This window comes from Agelaius tricolor, unplaced genomic scaffold (genome assembly GCF_023055355.1).
Source record: "Agelaius tricolor isolate 1412-34295 unplaced genomic scaffold, bAgeTri1.0.p SCAF_7, whole genome shotgun sequence".
In the NCBI taxonomy this organism is placed as follows: domain Eukaryota; kingdom Metazoa; phylum Chordata; class Aves; order Passeriformes; family Icteridae; genus Agelaius; species Agelaius tricolor.
The window spans coordinates 32,473,651-32,492,034 of record NW_027269267.1 but is presented as its reverse complement, the minus strand read 5'-3'; the positions used below and the strand labels follow the sequence as shown (position 1 = coordinate 32,492,034).

General features: G+C 43.1%; 2 protein-coding genes across 4 annotated transcripts in view; both read right to left on the bottom strand.

Annotated features, from left to right (window-relative positions):
* The window catches only part of CNGA3 (cyclic nucleotide gated channel subunit alpha 3), a 30,662-nt gene extending 21,886 nt beyond the window's left edge, over window positions 1-8,776 (bottom strand). For 2 of the 3 annotated variants that reach the window (XM_071430881.1, XM_071430883.1), the window contains exon 1: window positions 8,285-8,776. The gene's annotated coding sequence lies outside the window, so the exon portion shown is untranslated. Of the gene's footprint in view, window positions 1-514; window positions 556-8,284 lie in introns of all 3 variants that reach the window. The other variant, XM_071430880.1, reaches the window with a different exon arrangement.
* Window positions 8,777-9,830: 1,054 nt separating this feature from the next.
* Window positions 9,831-18,384, bottom strand: part of VWA3B (von Willebrand factor A domain containing 3B) — a 76,971-nt gene continuing 68,417 nt past the window's right edge. Inside the window, exon 28 of the mRNA XM_071430871.1 lies at window positions 9,831-10,105. Within this exon, the coding sequence (XP_071286972.1) occupies window positions 9,937-10,105 (169 nt within the window). The 3' untranslated portion in view covers window positions 9,831-9,936. The remainder of the gene's footprint in view (window positions 10,106-18,384) is intronic.

Genomic DNA, 18,384 nt, shown 5'->3' with positions numbered 1-18,384 from the left:
AAGAATTTCAGTGAAAGCTTTGAATTTTTCAACAAGAAAAAAAAAACGTTTAGAAACTCCATTCAGGAACCTTTTTTCTTTGAAATATGACTAGAATGAAATTCCCTCAGGATCAATCAATTCCCTCACACTAGGTCGTGTCCATTTTTCGCCTGTAATCCTCTGTGTCACTGACCACACAAGATCGACCTTCAACACCAAATGAAACACAGATCTTTCAGAACCTTTGTGACCTGAATCATTCAGGTTATTACCCATGGTTAGAACATTATGCACCCACTTTCTTGAAAACAACATACCTGACTTACCCTCCACTCAATTCCCAGACAATTAAAGAAAGTAATACACAACTTTAAAAATTATTTAATGTATTTTACAGTGTTTTTTTTAAATCCAGAAATAATGAAATTACTCTAGAAACAGCCTTGGGCATCACTTCATATTCAAAAATTTTATTAGTACTCCCCATCACTAATTTTGCCTTAATTTAAATCAGTTACTGTCTGTGTCTCACCTTAAACTGAGCCTTGTTCATGCTGATTAACTGAAGTTTAACTGTGGAAAAAAATGGCATTTTTATTACACATTGATATGAAAAAATTCAATTCTTTCAACCCACTCTCAGATTGGAATGTTCACTCAGAAGAATTAACTTCTAAAGTGTAGATAATTTATGTTAAAAAACAAAACTCAGTTTTAAAAGCTTGATAGTGGGAAGAATTATTCATAAGTAACAAAGCATTAACCTTTTTTCTAAAGTTGTAATTTCAAAGTAAATTTAGCACTGAGTGAAGCTCTTGACTAGTTCTGACACTTAACAGTTCCACTTATCAGTTCTGGTGATTCACAATCAGATTGATGTCCACCTACAGCAGTTCTTAAAAACAAGGGTCACCTGGTTTATAAACTTGCTGATTTGTTGGAGGTTATAAAGTAAGCAACTCTGTTAAAAAAAGTAAAACTGTTAAAACAATAAAAGCACGAGATAGTGAAACTCTTCTGAAGTCTTGGGGTGATGTAGATAATTTGCTGCTAACACCAGGGATTCCCTCACTGATAAGACACATTGCTTATGAAACTGGAGATGAGTGAACAATGCCTATCTATGTTTCAAATGCTGTAGGTGTGGCACATGGATTTCCAGATGCATTTGTGCATCAGTTCGCAAAAGTTTTGTTAAAAAACATGAAGTACAGCACTTCTTTACACTTAAAACTGAAATGGCTGAAATTGGATATTACTAATCTGGAATTAAACACTTTTAACAGATATTGGAATTAGATACTCCAAACCTCCTGAAAGGCTTGAGTATGCCAGTGGAGCACTGAATACAGGAAACCTTATTCAGGCTTTCAAAAGCTATGCCACTAAAAAAGAAAAAAAATAATAGCATATGAAGTCAAACACTATATTGAATTAAAAAAACAAGAGGACAGAAAGCAAGAACTGGACTAAATAGTCACCTTCACCACTACAGAAGTTTAATAACAGTATTCCTCAGGGCTCCATAGGAAAACCTGCTGTTAATGATGCTGGTAGAAAGATGAAGTGGTGATACAGTAAGATCTCAGGATGGCAAAAAATTATATAGGCAAGAGAAAAAAAAGGACTGCAGGGAACCTCAGGGTGACCAACATCAACTACAGCAATTTCTCAATTTGATAAGTGATATACAACACAGGCAAATGGAACCCATGAATACAGGTGAAAAGCATGCAAACTACTGCCCTACATGCTTCCAAATGAACCATATGCACTCAGAAAGGGATCCTGAAAGGGTAGTTTTGGATTAAATATTAGGAAGAAATTCTTCACTATGATGGTGTTGAAACACGGGACCATGCTGCCCAGAGAAGCTGTATATTCCCCACCCCTGCAAGTGTCCAAGGCCAGGGTAGGTGAGGCTTTGAGCAAACTGGTTTGGGGGAAGAGGAGTTGGTACTATGTGGTCCTTATGGTCCCTTCCAACACAAACCAATTTATGAGCTTAGGACACAGGTACAGCTCAGTGAAACAGCGTGCTCACTGCAGGGCAGCCTTGCTGACACAACTGACAGTGTACACATGGAACATGTTAATGACACAAAACCCACCAAAACTGCCCCATGAAACAACAGTGCAGACTTATCTGGAGCACTCCAAGTCCTTCTCTTAATCAGAAAAATAAAGCAGAATAACAGCATGGCCAGAATGATTAAAGACCTGGAAAAGGGAAAATGGGGCCTGCTCACCCTAAAAGGTGAAGACTAAAAAGTTACAAAATAAAAATATGTAGGCAAAATTTCAGGTCATTTCAGATCCCTTACAATCATTTCAGCAGTAAAATTCATGTTTAATATACAGTGGAGTCTGAACTCTTATTCTGCCCTATACTGGAGGAAAGGAGGGGGGAAAATTTTCACAGAAATACAACTCTACTACTAAGCAAAAAAATACATTAATATATTTTTGGAAGGAGGTAGGAAGAGTGGATGAAAGTGTGTTACCTGTGCCCAGCTGTGGTAGAGAGAGACTGAACACAGGACAGATACAAATAAACACTGAGGTAATTTGGGTACAGTGAAGGTGCTGAGACCTCCTGAAGCAATGTGGTTTGGCACTGCATAAAGCCCATAAAGTTCTGACAAATTACTAACTATCTGATGGAGAAGAAATATTTGTTCCTTACAGGCCTCTAAGAACCCTAAGGACAAGTGTTTTTAATAGTCTAGGGAGGAGATTGACATTTCAACATTGGATCCAAAATATGGCAAGTAATTAACTAAGGAGCAGCTTAACAGGAGTCAGCCAGCAGGAAAGTCCTGAAGAGTCAGGAGGCTCCACAAACACCTTCTGCAAGGACACAGAGAGACAGCTCCAACCATCTGGGACCTGCAATCCCAAAACTGCCACTAAACACTGGTTCTCACAAGGCAGTTTTAAGAAGTGAGTAGAGCTGTTTCATATTTAAAACCAGGCAGAGTGGTGGGTTGGCCTTGGCTAGCTGCCAGATGCCCACACAACTGCTATTGCACTTCCCCTCCTCAGCAGCCCAGTGGGAGAAAGCTCACCATTGGTCAAGAGGAAAAAACAGGAAGAAAAAAAGACATTGGAAGACCAATTGTCATCACAGGAAAATGGGCTCAAACTGGAGAAAACTCAATTTAGTGCAAATTAAAATGGAGTTGGATGGCAGGAAACAAAGGCAAAACACTCTACCACTCATTTTCCCCAGATTCAACTTTACCCCTCTATTCCCAACTCCTCCAGCTCCTCTACCCTACCCAGCAGCACAGGGGCTGGGAACAGGAGGCTGCAGTCAGTCCCTGTTTCCTCCTTGCCACTCCTTCCTCCTCACACCGTGCCCCTGAGCCAGTCTGGGTCCTTACTGCAGGCTGCAGTCCTGCACAAACTGCTCCACAGGCTGCAGTCCTGCAGGACAAACCTGCTCCACTGTGGGTCCTCCATGGACCACAGTCCTGGTGAGGAGAACCTGCTCCTGCACAGGCTCCTCTTCACTGGCTGCAGTCTGCTTCAGGAATGGCTCCACCAAAGGGTCCTCCACAGGACTTGCAAGGGAATCCTGATCCAGTGCCCACAACACCACCTCTGCTCCTTCTTCTCTGACCTTGCCTTCTGCAGAGATGGTTTTCACCCTTTCTTTTCCCCTCAGTCCCCAACACAATGCCCTTGTGGCATCCCACTCTTCTTTAAGTGCTTTTTCCCTGAAGTGCCACCCTCTTGGCCACAGGAGGGATGAGCTGGAGCTGGCTGGAGCCAGTTGTGTCCAGCACAGGCAGCCCTGGCTGCTGCTCACATCAGCCCCACAGCCCCTGCCAGCCCCTGGCACTGCACCCACCCTGGTACCTGCCTTTTATAAATAACAGCTCCTACCTGGGAACTACACTCTCTGCTCTGAATATTTAATGCTAATAATTACACTGAGGGTAAAACTTGATTACCTAAAGGCTGACAAGTCTTGTAAATCCATGTTAGGCACTAGAACAGGTATTTAGCTTACAAGTCATTTAACAAAAACATAGATAGACAGACAGACACATTGTCCTCTGAGCCTCAGTCTAGTCACCCAGCAAAATAAAACTTGAATCTCTCCTAACTTGTGAAAGATTGGCATCTTCACCAATGCGCTAAGCAGAATTTTAATATGCTTTCTCACCTAGTCTTTTCTTCCTTGCTACCTATTGGGTAGGACTGAAAGAGATTAATAATCCCACACTCAAGAATATTGCTTTTCAGTGCCTAAATAACTGAGACTGAAACTACAGCTAAACAAGACAGATGTATTATCCTAAAAATGTAACAATTTACATACATGTAATTATTACATACATGATAGCACTCCCTACTTGAAATGTAAATTGTCAGGCTCTTCTACCCTCTTCCTTTTGGATTCAATAGCAACTGAGGTTTTGTGTAAAACTATTTTAAAGACACCCTCTGGTATAAAAGGAGCATTTTTAACAAAGCAGACAGTTGTTTTTATGAGTTCAAGTAACATATGAAAATTTTGGATTCACTTAAGTATTTCCTAGTTTTGAATATCAAGTTCTACTTGTCTCTTTAGGGCTGCATCATTAAAGACCTAGAAGTAGAGCTACAAAGGCTGCAGTATCTAAATTTTAGGAGCTCTGCCATCCAGTCAATTTCCTGAAGTAGGAATGCAGAAATGCAGGTGAGCAGGAACATGGCACTAAGAAGGAAGCTATATATGTGAAATGACTGAAACCAAACTGGGATATGGAGAATAACTGGGCTTCTAACTCCAGGCCCAAAGCAGTGGCATCCAATTAACAGCCATAACTCCCCTCTTTCTCAAGTCAATTCACCTGTTTGCAGCAAATGGCACTGTGCTGAGCAGCTGCACCTCAAAAATGAGAAACCTTTTCAAGTCTGCTTCAAAATAAGCAAGGAAAAACCAATTTTCCTCCCTTTTCCAGAGCCTGCTATCAGTAGCTTATGGGCTCCAAATAGCTTTCTTACGGGTTTTCAGCACTCTAGAACACCTATGGCAGCAGCAGTATCTGTTTTCAGCACCACTGCAATCTGGACACAGTCAAGGCCTCTGAGCGGCTTTGTGGCCTGGGTTTCAGACAATGCATTTTGCACCCTCTCAGCAGGAAAAAAAACCCCATCACACAGGCATACATTTTAATATTACAAATTATAACAAATTTAGGGAGTTGATAGCTATCCACTAAGCCATCAAAGTGAGCTCTGCAGATTGTCAAATATCTGTGAAGGATCTTTAAATCACTGTAGTCTCCCTCTCAAGAGCACTGAGAGTTCATATTTGGGCTACTCTAGCAGTCCCCTTTTGGGGTAGAATATGTCAACCCAACCTAACTTAATCCAAAATTGTTAACCAACCAAGAATTAATACACCTGATACAAAATAAATGTAGTTGTTCATCAAGTAATAATGACAGATCAAGCTATTTATACCACCACTTAGTATTCTTAATGCTTATTTGTTTAGAGTAAAAGAACTACAGAAAGAAAATATGGCAGAATTCAAAAAAGAGCTTTTCAAGGTGAAATATGTATCACCGCCACAAAGTAAAAGATGACTTTACATATGATTTTGTAATGCATCCTGTGTGTTCATGTAGTTGTTAAAACACTGTTGTTCTTGAAGCTTTCAGCATTTTATTGCTGTAGAAGCAGTGATAAGCTGCATAGGATCACTAACATCATTTTAGTTAAGACACGTTCCAAATCCTCACACAGCCTCTCAGGTTCAACCCTGATAAGTCTTTGGGATTTATTCTGGGATTTGACCTCCACCTACATGATCCTTGTTATATCACTTGCTAATAGTTGTGGCTCAGCTGTGCATTATGTATCTTGTGTGTGTTCTGTGTGACAGACTGCAGCTCCAGTGATGCAACCACTAACAGCAACAAATGGACATCAAACACTGGACACTGGAACTTCTAAATGACAACATGGTTTGAAGACAAGGCACAACCTTTTCTTCAAGGATTTGGAGGTTTGCAAATTCACCTGCACACTGGACTCACACCTCACACTGGCACACTCATCTGGAAATCAGCTTTTTATGAAAGTTATTACATCAAACTCAGGGAGTTGAAAAAAACAATCAGCAGTACCAACTTACCCTCATGAATTCATTACAGTTTAAATCAACAATTCTTAAATTCTAGGGCCTCTTTTAAATCAACAATTTTCAAAATTTATTACTCTCTGCTACATCATATTGCATTTTCTACAGTCTATGAGCACTGAAATCTCCTGAGAATTTATGCACATAATTTATATGCATAGCCCAGCAGCCTCAGGACCAACCAAGGATTTCAAATACTCTACCTTTCACAGGTACTTTAGATGTGCATACACTTCATAAAGCATTGCATTATTCATGTATGTATAATTTATAGTTTTACAATGAAATGCACATGATTACCTTTGATCTATTTGATGGCTGAGTCTCTGGCACCTTTTATAATCAAAATAATCATTCAAACAAACCAAAATAACCAAAATAATCATTCAAACAAACTGAATTATTGGGACTGAGTTTTCCTTCTGTAATTATGAACTATTAGCATTATAGTTCAATTTTCTAAGATTTACTAAAGTTTTCTGCAGACAAATTATTTTTTAGATTGGAAACTTTTCAGGAGAAACTAGCTGTGGATATTGAATTTAATATTGTAAATTAAAACAAAAAATATTTAAAATTACAGCTGACAGCACAAGCAAGTCTCATCATGTCGTTTCTGCTGCCACTATGGTTAACAAGGCCCAGGTGCCCATGTTTCTATACAGCAAATAAGCTCTGTGCAAGGCTTCTGTAGCCACTGCCTAAAATTCACTGGTTCTGCCAATGTCTCCTGTCAATGCATTCATATATCAAGGTAGCTCTTAAAAGTGAACATAGCAGGGGCATGAATACAGCGTGAACACAGCAGGTTTGCAGTCCTGAATGTATAAAATAAATATGTATGTTTGCATACGTGTGAATGTCACCCATTTAAATTCACTCCCTGCCCACTTTATGCAAACCATCGGAGCCATGCCTTTTGCCTGGGGAAGGGAAACACGAGGGGTAGGTAAATCGTGTCACGTTTCACAAGCCGTAAGGAGGCATCCTACCGAAGAGGATTTAAGAGATGCTAATGAAAAGAGATGGCAACACTGGAGAAGGCTGCCGGACAACGTGCTGAACCGAAATGACTGAGCTTGGGTGCAAATTGGATGACAAAGGCTGGGATACACAGAAGGCAAAGCTGACACATGCTGATATGGAAGGATGAGGTATAATTTTTTAAAGCCGATATATTCTTCCCTCAAGTCATTCACTACTTGTTTACCATGATTACCCTTGCTGATTCAACATCCCGACAGTCCCATTTTCATTTGCAACATGTATTTTTCTAATCAGATGGTTTTAAAATACACACTCAAAGAAAACAACATGAAAAATACCAGAGGGAAAAAACCAAAGACTGTGCTAACTGAAGATACATAGTTACACTATTCCAAAATTTCTAACATCTGAAACTGCAGATGTAGTTTTACTCAGTAGTAAAAATGAAAATTACAGATTTTAAATACAACAATCCTTTAACTATTTCCTTTGAATGCAGCAACTACAAATCTGGAAAACAAAATATAGTTCAAACAGGTAGATCAACAGGTACCAACATCATTTCTTCAGAGATCTAAAGTAATGTCCACGTCATTTTCCCTTATCTTCTTTAGGCTTTTCCTCTTGGCAAGTGAGGGGACCTTGCACTACAGAAAGACACTGATTATTACTGCATCTTCTACATTCTTAGGCAGACTATGGCCTGAATTACAGTACAGGATTTTTGCAAGAGATGTCATATTTCTAGAACCAAAGTCAATTTATGGGAAGCACCAGGAATCACTGGAAAATTATTCTCTTTCACTGCTTGTAGTATTTGCCAGCATTTTTTATACAGGGTTTGATAGCCTCATGCTTAAACCACAGGCACCAGACATTGGAGAAGTGAAGAGACACATGGATCAAGCTAGTAAAATTAAGTGTCAGTCAGCAGGAGTGGAATAAGTCTCCTCAGCTCCACTTCTGTTCAGATTTGTGCCCTGAATCCAATTTAATTGTAAGTACAAAAATCACTGCATCAATTAATCAAATTAACACTTTTCTTTAAAATTAAATAAATAAACAAAGTTTACGTTTCCATTTCAAGCTTTTGAGCTAAAGCTTGAAGTCTGGTGCTGGATGCCACTCTCACAGGCATGACAGAAGGCTTACTGCCTCCTGCTTCACACTCACCTGCCCACGCTCTCCTCCGCAGCATCCGAACTCTGCAGCTCCGTCCGTCCGTCCGTCCGTCTGTCTGTCTGTCGGTCCGCGTGCCTGGATGCGGGGCCCCGGGGCGTTCTCGCTGCGGGCAGCGCTGTCCCTGGCCGGCCCGGACGCGCTCCGGCCGCGCCGGGAGCCGCGCAGGGCAGCGCAGCCCGCCCGGCCCGGCGGGGGCGGCGGGGCAGGGCAGGGCCCGCCGGGCCGCCCCTCTGCGCGGCGCGGGCGGATTACGGCCGCAGCCCGAGCGCCTAAGCCCGGCTCACCGGGAAAAGCCGCTCGAAGGGCTTTGCGATCCTGTTAAGTTCTCGGAGAGGATCAAGACGTCAAAGGGGCTCGGCGGCGCCCCGGGCACATTTCGTGCCACGCCGAGGAAAGTTGGGAGCGCGGCGCGGGCAGGGCAGGGCCGGCCCGGGGCCGCCGGCGGAGCGAGGATCCGCAGCCCCGGGCGGCGCGGCGAGGAGCGGCGGGGCCGTGAGGGGCGGCCACACGCCCCTCTGCCCGCGGCAGCCGCTGTGCCCCGGCGGGGCGGAGCCGTGCCGGGCGGGCCCTCACCCCTGCCCGCCGGGGCGGGGGCCGCGGCCCCAGCGCCCCTGGGCCGGGCAGGGTTCGGCTGCCGCCGTCCGCCCCTGCCGCGCCTCAGCCGCCGCGGGCCGCGCTGCAGGGAGAGCCCGTGCGGAGCGGGAGGCAGGAGAGCTCGGGGCCGGCACGGAGAGCCGGGTTCCCCGCCGCCCTCCCGTCGCACACACCGCCCGCGGCTCCCTCATCTGCCGCCGGCGGAGGGGCCGGAGGCAGCGGGGATGCTCAGGAGGGCGGTGGGGACGTGCCGCTGCCGCTCGAAGCGCTTCCCTCTCGGCAGCCGTCGGGGAGTGCATTTCCCGGGGCTCTGGCTCCGCCGTCCCTGCGGGTCCTGCCCGAGGGGAACGGCGGGAGGACGGATGGAACCCCACAGCCGCTCCCAGCGCTGCTGCTGGGGCCGACACCCTCTCCATCGTGAGAGGCGCTTCTCCTCGCCGTACTGATGAATAGGTTTCTTCTTCAACTCTCTGGCCCTCGCTCCCTGACCTCCTTGAGGGTGCTGACCCTCATTTTCCTGTGCTGGAGTTTCCTCAAGGCTTTCACGCTCCCCCAAACTCCATCTGTTTCTGCTTTTCACAGGGTTCAGAAGAGCTGGAAACAAAGAGTGTGTATGATTCATAAAATGTTCATCAGCTGGGAAATGTCAGCAGTAGCCATGTCATTCCTAACTGAAAGGCTGCTGCACTTTGCTGCATGTCAATTGAGCTACACTGAACACAACGGGACATTAGAAAAGCATTCTGAGTGCTCGGGTTATTATCGTGCTTGTCAAGAAGGATGAACCACATCACGCAAAAAGGACTGAGGAGAGGAAAAGACGATGGCTAAAACTGTTAAAACCCCATCAGAAGCTCGAGTTGTTTGTCTCCTATAGCTGTCACACCAGTCTTCAGAGTAACAGGGTTTTTAAGGATTAGAATATAAACCCTAGGCAGAAAAGCAGAAGAAAGAAAGCATTTCAAGAGCATCCTTTTTCATGTCCTATCCTGCTGGGCTGACTCCTCAAGAGTTCTCCAGGCAGCATTTTGGAAGCACTGGGACCACAGCTAACCAGCCAGGTGTGCACCAAATGCCAGGCTGCTGTTGTCCCTCCAAAGGCTCAAGCACTGCTTGCACTTCCCAGGTGTTCCATGTAGATCCTTGCAGGGCCTGGCTTCCTCCTTAGACAAGGTTGTACATCTTGCTCTTATGTTCTGGTTGCTACATGAAGGAAGCCTGTGAATGGAAAACAGGAAAAAGCTATGGAGACTTCCAGAAGGTCCCAGATATGGTCATTAAGGGGACCAGGCTGAACCAACAAAAATGAATGAACCAACATCCAGAATGGCATCACTGTCCAAAGTCTATTGGTGAATTCAGTAGTACTGCCGCAAGGGAATTCTGGAGAAGAGACTGTGTTAAAGTTGTAATACATCTTAACAGTACCTCTAAACCAGTTGCCTAGGAATTGAAGATGACAAAACCAAAAAATTCTGTTTTCCTTTTCCATTTTCTGAATTGTTAAGTATAAATTAAAACATGCTTATTCAGGGAGAAAATGTTGCTTCTTTCCAACATATTAATAATTTCCATGAAATTTTCTTTCCAAGTTTAGTTCTTGCTTCATTTGTACAATCATTAAGCCAGTCCCCTGAGAGCCATCAGCAGGTATGTTCAGCCTGCTTACAGCTGCAAGGTACCATCCATCAAAATTATTATGTTCATCAAGGCACTACTGGTGATTTATCTCAGTGGCCTAAAGTTATTGGTCTTAGATAGACACCTCTTTAAAACACAACCATGAATTACCATGCCTAATTTCAACAAAGCATTTTTCAGTTTTATATGCAAATTAAAGATTAATTTTGTACCACGGTGTATGCAATTAAGCAAACCCTCCATGATAGTTTGTGACTGGAAATTATAATTAATAAGAAAAGGAAAATCAGGAGTTCCAGCACAGTTGGACTTCAGTGATGCTTGTGGGTCCCTTCCAGCTCAGGATATTTTATGATTCTGTATAATGATAGAAAGGAGTGAAGAAAGCATCCTTTCACTGCAGTAAACTGCCAGTTCTCAGTTGCTGTAAACTGATATAGGTCCCAGGTAATCAATGGAGTTGAGTTTATTTACAGTACCTGGCTTTGTCTACACAGCTCCCTTTTGAGGAGCTTTGACATTACTCTGATAGTTCTCCCAAGACCACTGTGCTCTGCAGTGAAGCACTGCCAGGATGCATGACAAAAGAGCAAGGCTTAACAAATAAATAAATAAATAGAGGAATGTGTTATAAAATCTCATTTTCTTCAAATTGAGAAACCATAATTTCCTGTTTGCATTGTAGCTCTGCCCTGTTTCTTCTGATTGTTCCGCTTCAGAGAATTAAATGAACAAAGATCTGTGAAATAATTGGACTGAATTGCCAACCTTGGAAAAGCTCATTTGGTTTTGTTCCCAAGAGAAACACTGATTAGATCTGCCTTACAAAGCCATTCTCATTTGAACAATGTGAGTTATGATTCAGAGAGGACCTGCAGGATTGGAGCTCCACTGAACAAAACTGTGAAGTCAACATGTGCAAATGAAGGACAAAAAGATTCAAAAGACAGAATAAATAGAAACAAAGAATAGAAACATCCAAATGAGGCATGTGAAATCCACATCATAGGTATTTTCACAGTTTTTGAACAGCCTGATCCTGTGAAGAACTAACTACTGTAGAAAACTGAACATAGCCAAGCTGCTTTCATAAACAAGCCCCACCAGAGCCAAGGATGTCCTGATAAATAAAAGCAAAAGGTCACACATACCTGTGTAGTGTCCTACACTGGAATCTCCATGTTGTCCTAAGTATAAGTGAACAAGCTCTATTTATTTTACCTTACTCTGCACCACTGGGGTGAGGTACAGTAATGGGGCAAGAAAAGAGTCCGTTATTCTTTTTTAACCAAAATTAATGAGTTTTTACCTGGCTTGAGTAAAAAATAAATGCGGAATGCAAATTAGCTGTTGTGTCCCTGTGAAATCAATGAAAAGCATCCCCCAGGTTTTGGTGTAAGAGGGTTGGGTCCTTGTTATGCACACAAAAGCCCTAGCATCCACCTAAAACCAGTCCTTTTTTCAAGCAAAATCAGAGTGCAAGCCCTTACAGGCTGAACTCTGCAAAGAATGAATGGTAACCCTCTAACTTTACTTGGTGACGGAGGCATTGCCCAAGAGCAGGGCAGGGCACGGGCAGGTGAGGATCCTTCCCCCGTGCTGTCCCTGCTCAGCTGGAGCAGTTTTGCCACATGGCGTTTCACAGGTGCCCCAGCCCGCTCTCTGTCACCAGAGAGCCCCGAGGTACGGGGAGCACACGGTCACCTGTCAGCAGGGACACTGGCTCCTGGCCAGGAGAGGTGTGGAAATTCCTGCTGACTGCACGCCGAGCTGTGAGCTCCCTCACCAGCCTGTGTGAGTCACACTGCCTGAAGACACCAGCTCCTACAGACGAGCGAGCGGGGAGCTGTGGAATTCTCCTGTGGATTTTCATGCTCCTCTATTTAAACAAACACCTTTGCAAATGCAGCCTTGTTAGTGTTCCCCAGGTGGCTAGCTGCAGATAATAAGTATTACTATCACACAATAGCGCTTCTTTTGTTATTATGGTTCTCAGGACAATCCTATCTCTTAATGAAAATAAAACTATCCTGCTGTCTCTTAGGGGAATTTCAGCAAAATGCTAGTCAGGCCTGAGGCACAGACTGGGAGACAGCCCAGCTCCTGCAAACAGAATGAATTGACATTTCCATTTTTGTGAATTCCATTGCACATAATGGTGGTCCATTAGCAGCAAGCACAGGAAAGAGAGACACTTATGTGAAATATAAATTAGGGCTTAAAAACCTTTCCCATTGTGCTATATCATGGCAGTCACTGCCATTGCTGGGTCTCACTAATGAGTCTGAGGAAAGCCAGCTGACAAGTCTGCAGCCAAATGTTGGTAATCACAGATTAAAGATGCCTCTTTCATGGACTCAGAAATATCTTTACTTGGATCTAACAGCAACCTGCACAGGCTCTGTGATGGACTGTTCTGAGATACAGGAGACAAATGATGAGTGGTAGATCTCTGACTGCTGTCTGTAAGCACCGTGTCAAGTTGTAAACTTAGAACTACAGAAATCAAAGAACTAAAAAATGTGTATAGGAGGGCTACTGGGAGCTAACAGCTCCAAGTGTCCTTGTTCTGACCCTCATTGTTCTGACCTTCATTTCAGCAGCAGTTTGAGTAGTCAAATGCCTCTTGCTATCTTGCAGATAGCAGTGACAATCCTATCCTATCCAAACTTCATTTTAGGGGTTGCATCTAAATGATCTGTAAGGTTCAACCCAAGCCATTCTATGATTCTATGATTTGTCTTGGAGTTTTTTAGGAAACACCCTTTATTTCCATCTGCTATATACAAGGCTCAAGGTGTAAGATATATCTCCGTAGTCATAAAAAGCAAGCATTTGAAAATGTGACAGAAAATTCAATATTTCAGTAGAGTGCTGAGTTCTGCTGAATCTTTGTTTATCTGGCACTCTTAAATGTCTCTCTAAGGTTTCTGTGGACCAGAGATTAAAGCAGGGCAGGAGCAGTCCAGCTAATACAAGTTGAGATAAGGCAAAGGCGAAATACTGAAATAAGAAATGCTTTTAAAGAACAAATATCACTGGCTGGAACAGGTGGTAAGTGTTGTCTTATGAAGTGGAAACAACCACAGACAACAAAGGCAAAGACTCAGGAAATCTTTGCCAATGGGAACATTCTGTATACAGGCTTTGCTTAAACAAACAAGCTGTCTGAGGGCTGGGGTCAGTGACTGCTGTGCTGCTCTGCTGATGTACCTGATCTGAGTAGGTTACTGGCTCTCACTGTAATCCTGGCAGGAGAGACAGGTTCCTGCTGGATGACTCTTGTCTCTCTTTGGAGGAGATGCCTTCTTTTGTAGAGTGAGTGCCAGGCTATCCATGGCTTGTCCCCTTTTGGCTTACACACACACATGGCTACAGCATGATAGCTCACCATGGCCTGGCATAGCCCATCAGAGCTGACCAGAATCAGAGATTCCTCCAGACAGTGAAATCATCTTGGTTCCAAGCCAGCTTGTCCTAGTTCCATATCAACAGGAGTTTTATTTCAGCAAACTAGTAACACACTTGAAAGCACCATTACAGTGCTCAAAGACCTTCCATGCAGTAACTACCAGCAAAACATAAGTTTCAAAGTTGGTGCTGCCTGTGCATTAGGAATGAGGAGGACTTTTGAGGAGGAGCTGGGGGAGCTGGGGTTGTTTAGCCTGGAGAAGAGGAGGCTCGGGGGGCACCTTATTGGTGTCTACAGCCACTTGAGAGGATGGTGCAGCCAGGTGGGGGGTGGCCTCTTCTCCCAGGCAGCCAGTGACAGAACAAGACAAAACAGCCTCAACAGCCTCAAGTTGTGCCTCTTTGCCCAAGCAGACCTGTGGAATTGCCTGGGGGGTGTTACAGCTATCTTTGGGGGCCTCAGGGGTATCAAGATGTCTTTGCCAATATCTCTGTAGCACCTATGAACACTATTCTGTTTCTTGTCAAATAACGTCATGTTCAGAGGGACATCAAGGCAGTGTAATGCAGCAGTCTGGATTAGCAGCCTGCAAAGAGATTGCAACTAATCTTCTGATGTCACTTGAAAGTCAAATGAGACATGGCAGCACAGCTGCCATTGGGATCTCCCAGAATGGTGCCTTCTTTTCAGCACAGAGGAAACTCAAGGAATGCTCTGAGTGGTTTTCCTGAGGGCTAGAGACAGACACAGAGAGTTTTTGGGAAAAGCTTCAGAGGCTGGCAGTAAGACAGAAGAATTTATGAGATTAACACTGCTAAAATCCTGAGTGGCTCACAAGACTTCACAATGCTTGCACCTTCCCATGCACAGAACAGCAGATAGGGGCTGATTTGATGCTGGTAATGGTTAGGGGGGAAGGAATGATTTCACAGAACATATTCATCAAGATTAGTTTCCCATTTATTGCCTTACTATAAAGAATAGCCTGAAGGACGAGGTTCATGAGCTTAGCAAGCAGCATTCCTAAAGTTTATCCTTAAACCCTTTTCTTGCCAAGGGAGGTGGGGATTGTTAGAAAGCATGATGTGCTAGGTGTTTTATACAGAAAAAAAAGGAGATTAAAACTGAGCTTCAGACACTTGTGTCATGCTACTGAGAGACTGGCAAGGAGAGCTGGGCAGTTTCTTCTGCCCCTTCCATTGCCATGCAGCTGTCTTTTCTAGAGAAGAGCTAAGAGTCCTTTTGGCATTAGAACCCTTCTTTGAGTGACAAATAATATTTAATTCTGGGGCTATTTCATTTACATTGTCTCCTTACCCTCAAAGCAGGGACTGATCAGTATAGAAACAGCTAATGACTGGCATGTAGCTGTAATTCAGAGGAAGGCAAGCCAGATGTCTGGTTTGCATGGCAATTCTGAGTCAGATAACTCATTTACATGGACTCTAAAGACAGAAGAGGACTGTCTTCTCCAAAATCAAAACCTTGAAATGTGAGCAATCATCTTTCACAAGGAAACTCCATTCAACTTTCATAACTACAGCATAAAAATGAGAGAAGTCAACTTCAGAAACTTCTGGTTGCTAGAGTAAAGCCCCAGCATTCAACAACATCAAATTGTGATCAGGCTGTTCTTGACTCTGCAGGACTCACAGTTATTTTCAAAAATAAATCATAAAGATGTATACTACATCAAAACTTTTGAAAAGGGACATTGCAGCCTGTTTCTTTTTCTGAAAGATGTGGGGAGGTCAGGTGACTAAGTCACTGCTGCACTCATTTCAAAGAATAACAAAATAACAAGCAACTAAAATTAGGGCAATACTTTGGAAATTGCTGTACCACTACCAAACTCAGTAGTCACTTCAATTGTGGCTATGTTTTGTTTATGGATAATATGCAGGAGTGAACAGTAGAGGGTGTTAGCTTAAAGGAAAACTTAACTCTGTGGAATATGTCCTGTTTAGTACAATTCACAACAAGAAAAAATCAGGTGCTGGGAAGTACTTTGTGTCTTGGGTAAATGGCACTAGGGAACCTGTCCGTGACCTTACCTCAAGAGCAAAGTAAAGGGAAAAAAAAAAGAGAATTGCAAACAAACTCCTCTTCAAATCATAGAATTTTAGAATTATTTAGGTTGGAAAAGACCTCTAAGATCATTAATAGCATCCATGAATCTGGCACCACTAAACCATATCCCCAAGCGTCCCATGGTTTTAAATACCTCCAGGGATGACGACTTCACCATTACCTGGGCAGCCTGTTTCAGTGCTTGACAATCCTCTCAGGGAAGAAGTTTTTCCTAATATCTGGTCAGAACTGTTCCTGACACTGTTTGAGCCATTTCCTCTCATTCTGTCATTTGTTCCCTGGCAGAAGAGACTGCCCCTCTGTTTTTATGTCATTCATGACTAATTAGTAGACTTGAATGATTTTTCAATGTAGCTTGCAGATTGGATAATTAGTCTTTTGATGACTTTCTGGATAGAAGCTCAGAAAATGTTTTCAAGTTGATTTTTTTTTCTAGCATGTCTCAGTATCACTAGATTTGCCTTTGTCTTCTGCAGTTTCCTAATGTAAAACAATTTCTTCCACTCTTCACATAATTAGGCAGATATAAATGGTAATGGACATAAATGGACAAACCTAAGCCTCTCATTCAGTACTCACCAGAGGGAGTGACTTACTGACAGGGCTCAGTGCTATTTTAGGTGCTGTGGATTATTTCCCCCAGCATCTAGCAGCTAGAAAAAAATGAGACTTTAATAAGTATTATGTCATATATGCCAGCCTAAAACAGATGTCTTGGACACCCTTAAACATCTCAGATAGCTCTGGACTGATGCTTAGGCAGCTGGACTTCATCCTGTTTGTTTCAATTCTGTGGGTCTGAAGAGGAAGAATATATAGAGAGATTTTAAAAATTCCTTTATTTATTTATAGGTCCTCAGGAAACATATTTGTGGCTACAGCAGTCATGAGCTGTAGCTCATTCACATGCTGTTCTAACATGTGAAATCCTGAATCATGGGGCTTTCCTCCCTTCCCATTCACTTAGATGCTAAATCTGTGTCCTGGACACACACCAAGTGCTTGCATTTAGATTTCAACTCTCAGATGAAAATTGCCAAGTGTAGGCCTTACCACAAACTTGGGTACCTTTATTTTTGTACATTTCAATGTTCATTTTAGTTCATAAAACCCCATGAACATCACAAATGAGACACATTTTTGAAGTATTGCATTTTATTGTATATATAATCAGGTAAGTATTATGGGGAATTAACCAAAGTCACATTGTGTCCAGAGTTCCTGTAACAAGAAGCCCTCACTCTTATCTGGGGCCACTGCTGGGAGGATCAAAAGGGCAGTGCCACTGAGCTCAGCATCACAAGTTTGTAAGAAATCCAAAGCCCTTGAAGAAGTGTTCATAGTCTAATAATAAAAAAGCCAAACAGCAATAGATGTGCATATAGAAACAAGGTATAATAAAACTTTCTCTCTTATTACCTACTTTGCCAGAGCCAGTGCATAAATATTCTGAGCTCTGTCTTTTCTGGTTTCTGTGCAGGAGTGGCCTTGTCCTCTCAGCTTCCCCCTGACTTCTTTGAAGTTAAAAAGTGTTTGCCACTGAAAAGCACCTGCAAACCACGTACACACGGGGTCACATTTATACAGGAACAAGAGTTTTAGTCACTGGTGGGAGGTGAGGAATTTTGTGTTCAGTGCTTTGGCATGCTGAGAACTTCAAGGCTTCTGCAGCCCAGTTGTGAGGGTAATGGTCAAAACTGGTCAGACTGGTCGTTTGATTGTATTGATCTCTTAAAGCAACACAAGTGGGTAGGCTTGGAAAATGAAGAAAAAAAGGACCACAAGCTATTAGTCAGCTGCCAGTTTGTCACTAGGAACGTTCCTCTTGGTGGATCAGACACCCTGCACAAAATGTGACACATTTATGAGAGAAAGGATTCCCAAAATTGCCACCAACCATGGAAAATGTTGGGGTTTTGCTGTTTTGTGCCAATTAAAAAGCACATCCCCTGAAGCTTTCCAGTGTAACCCATTTCTCTGTAGAGTTAAAACCTGCAATCTCCTACTGCTCTTACAGCCAGAATTAAGCTAAAGATTCCATAATGAGAAAGAAGAGGCAGAGAAAATTAATTTTTGTCCTTAGCACACAAAGGAAGTCTGTGTAGCTTTTGTGCTCGGGCTGAAAACACAGTGACAGAGTGTAGCTGCTCTCTGACCACAAGGGCTGGCAGAACTGAAGGGATCAGCAAGCACAGCATTGCTCATCCCAGCCTGAGCTAATGTGGCTGAGTGCATTTAGCCATATATTTAATTAAGGCAACAAACAGGCCAACACTCAGCTGCCAGCCCTGCAGGCATACTCACAATGTAATTGTCTGGAAACATATTGTTAAATTCACGTGCAAAAGATATT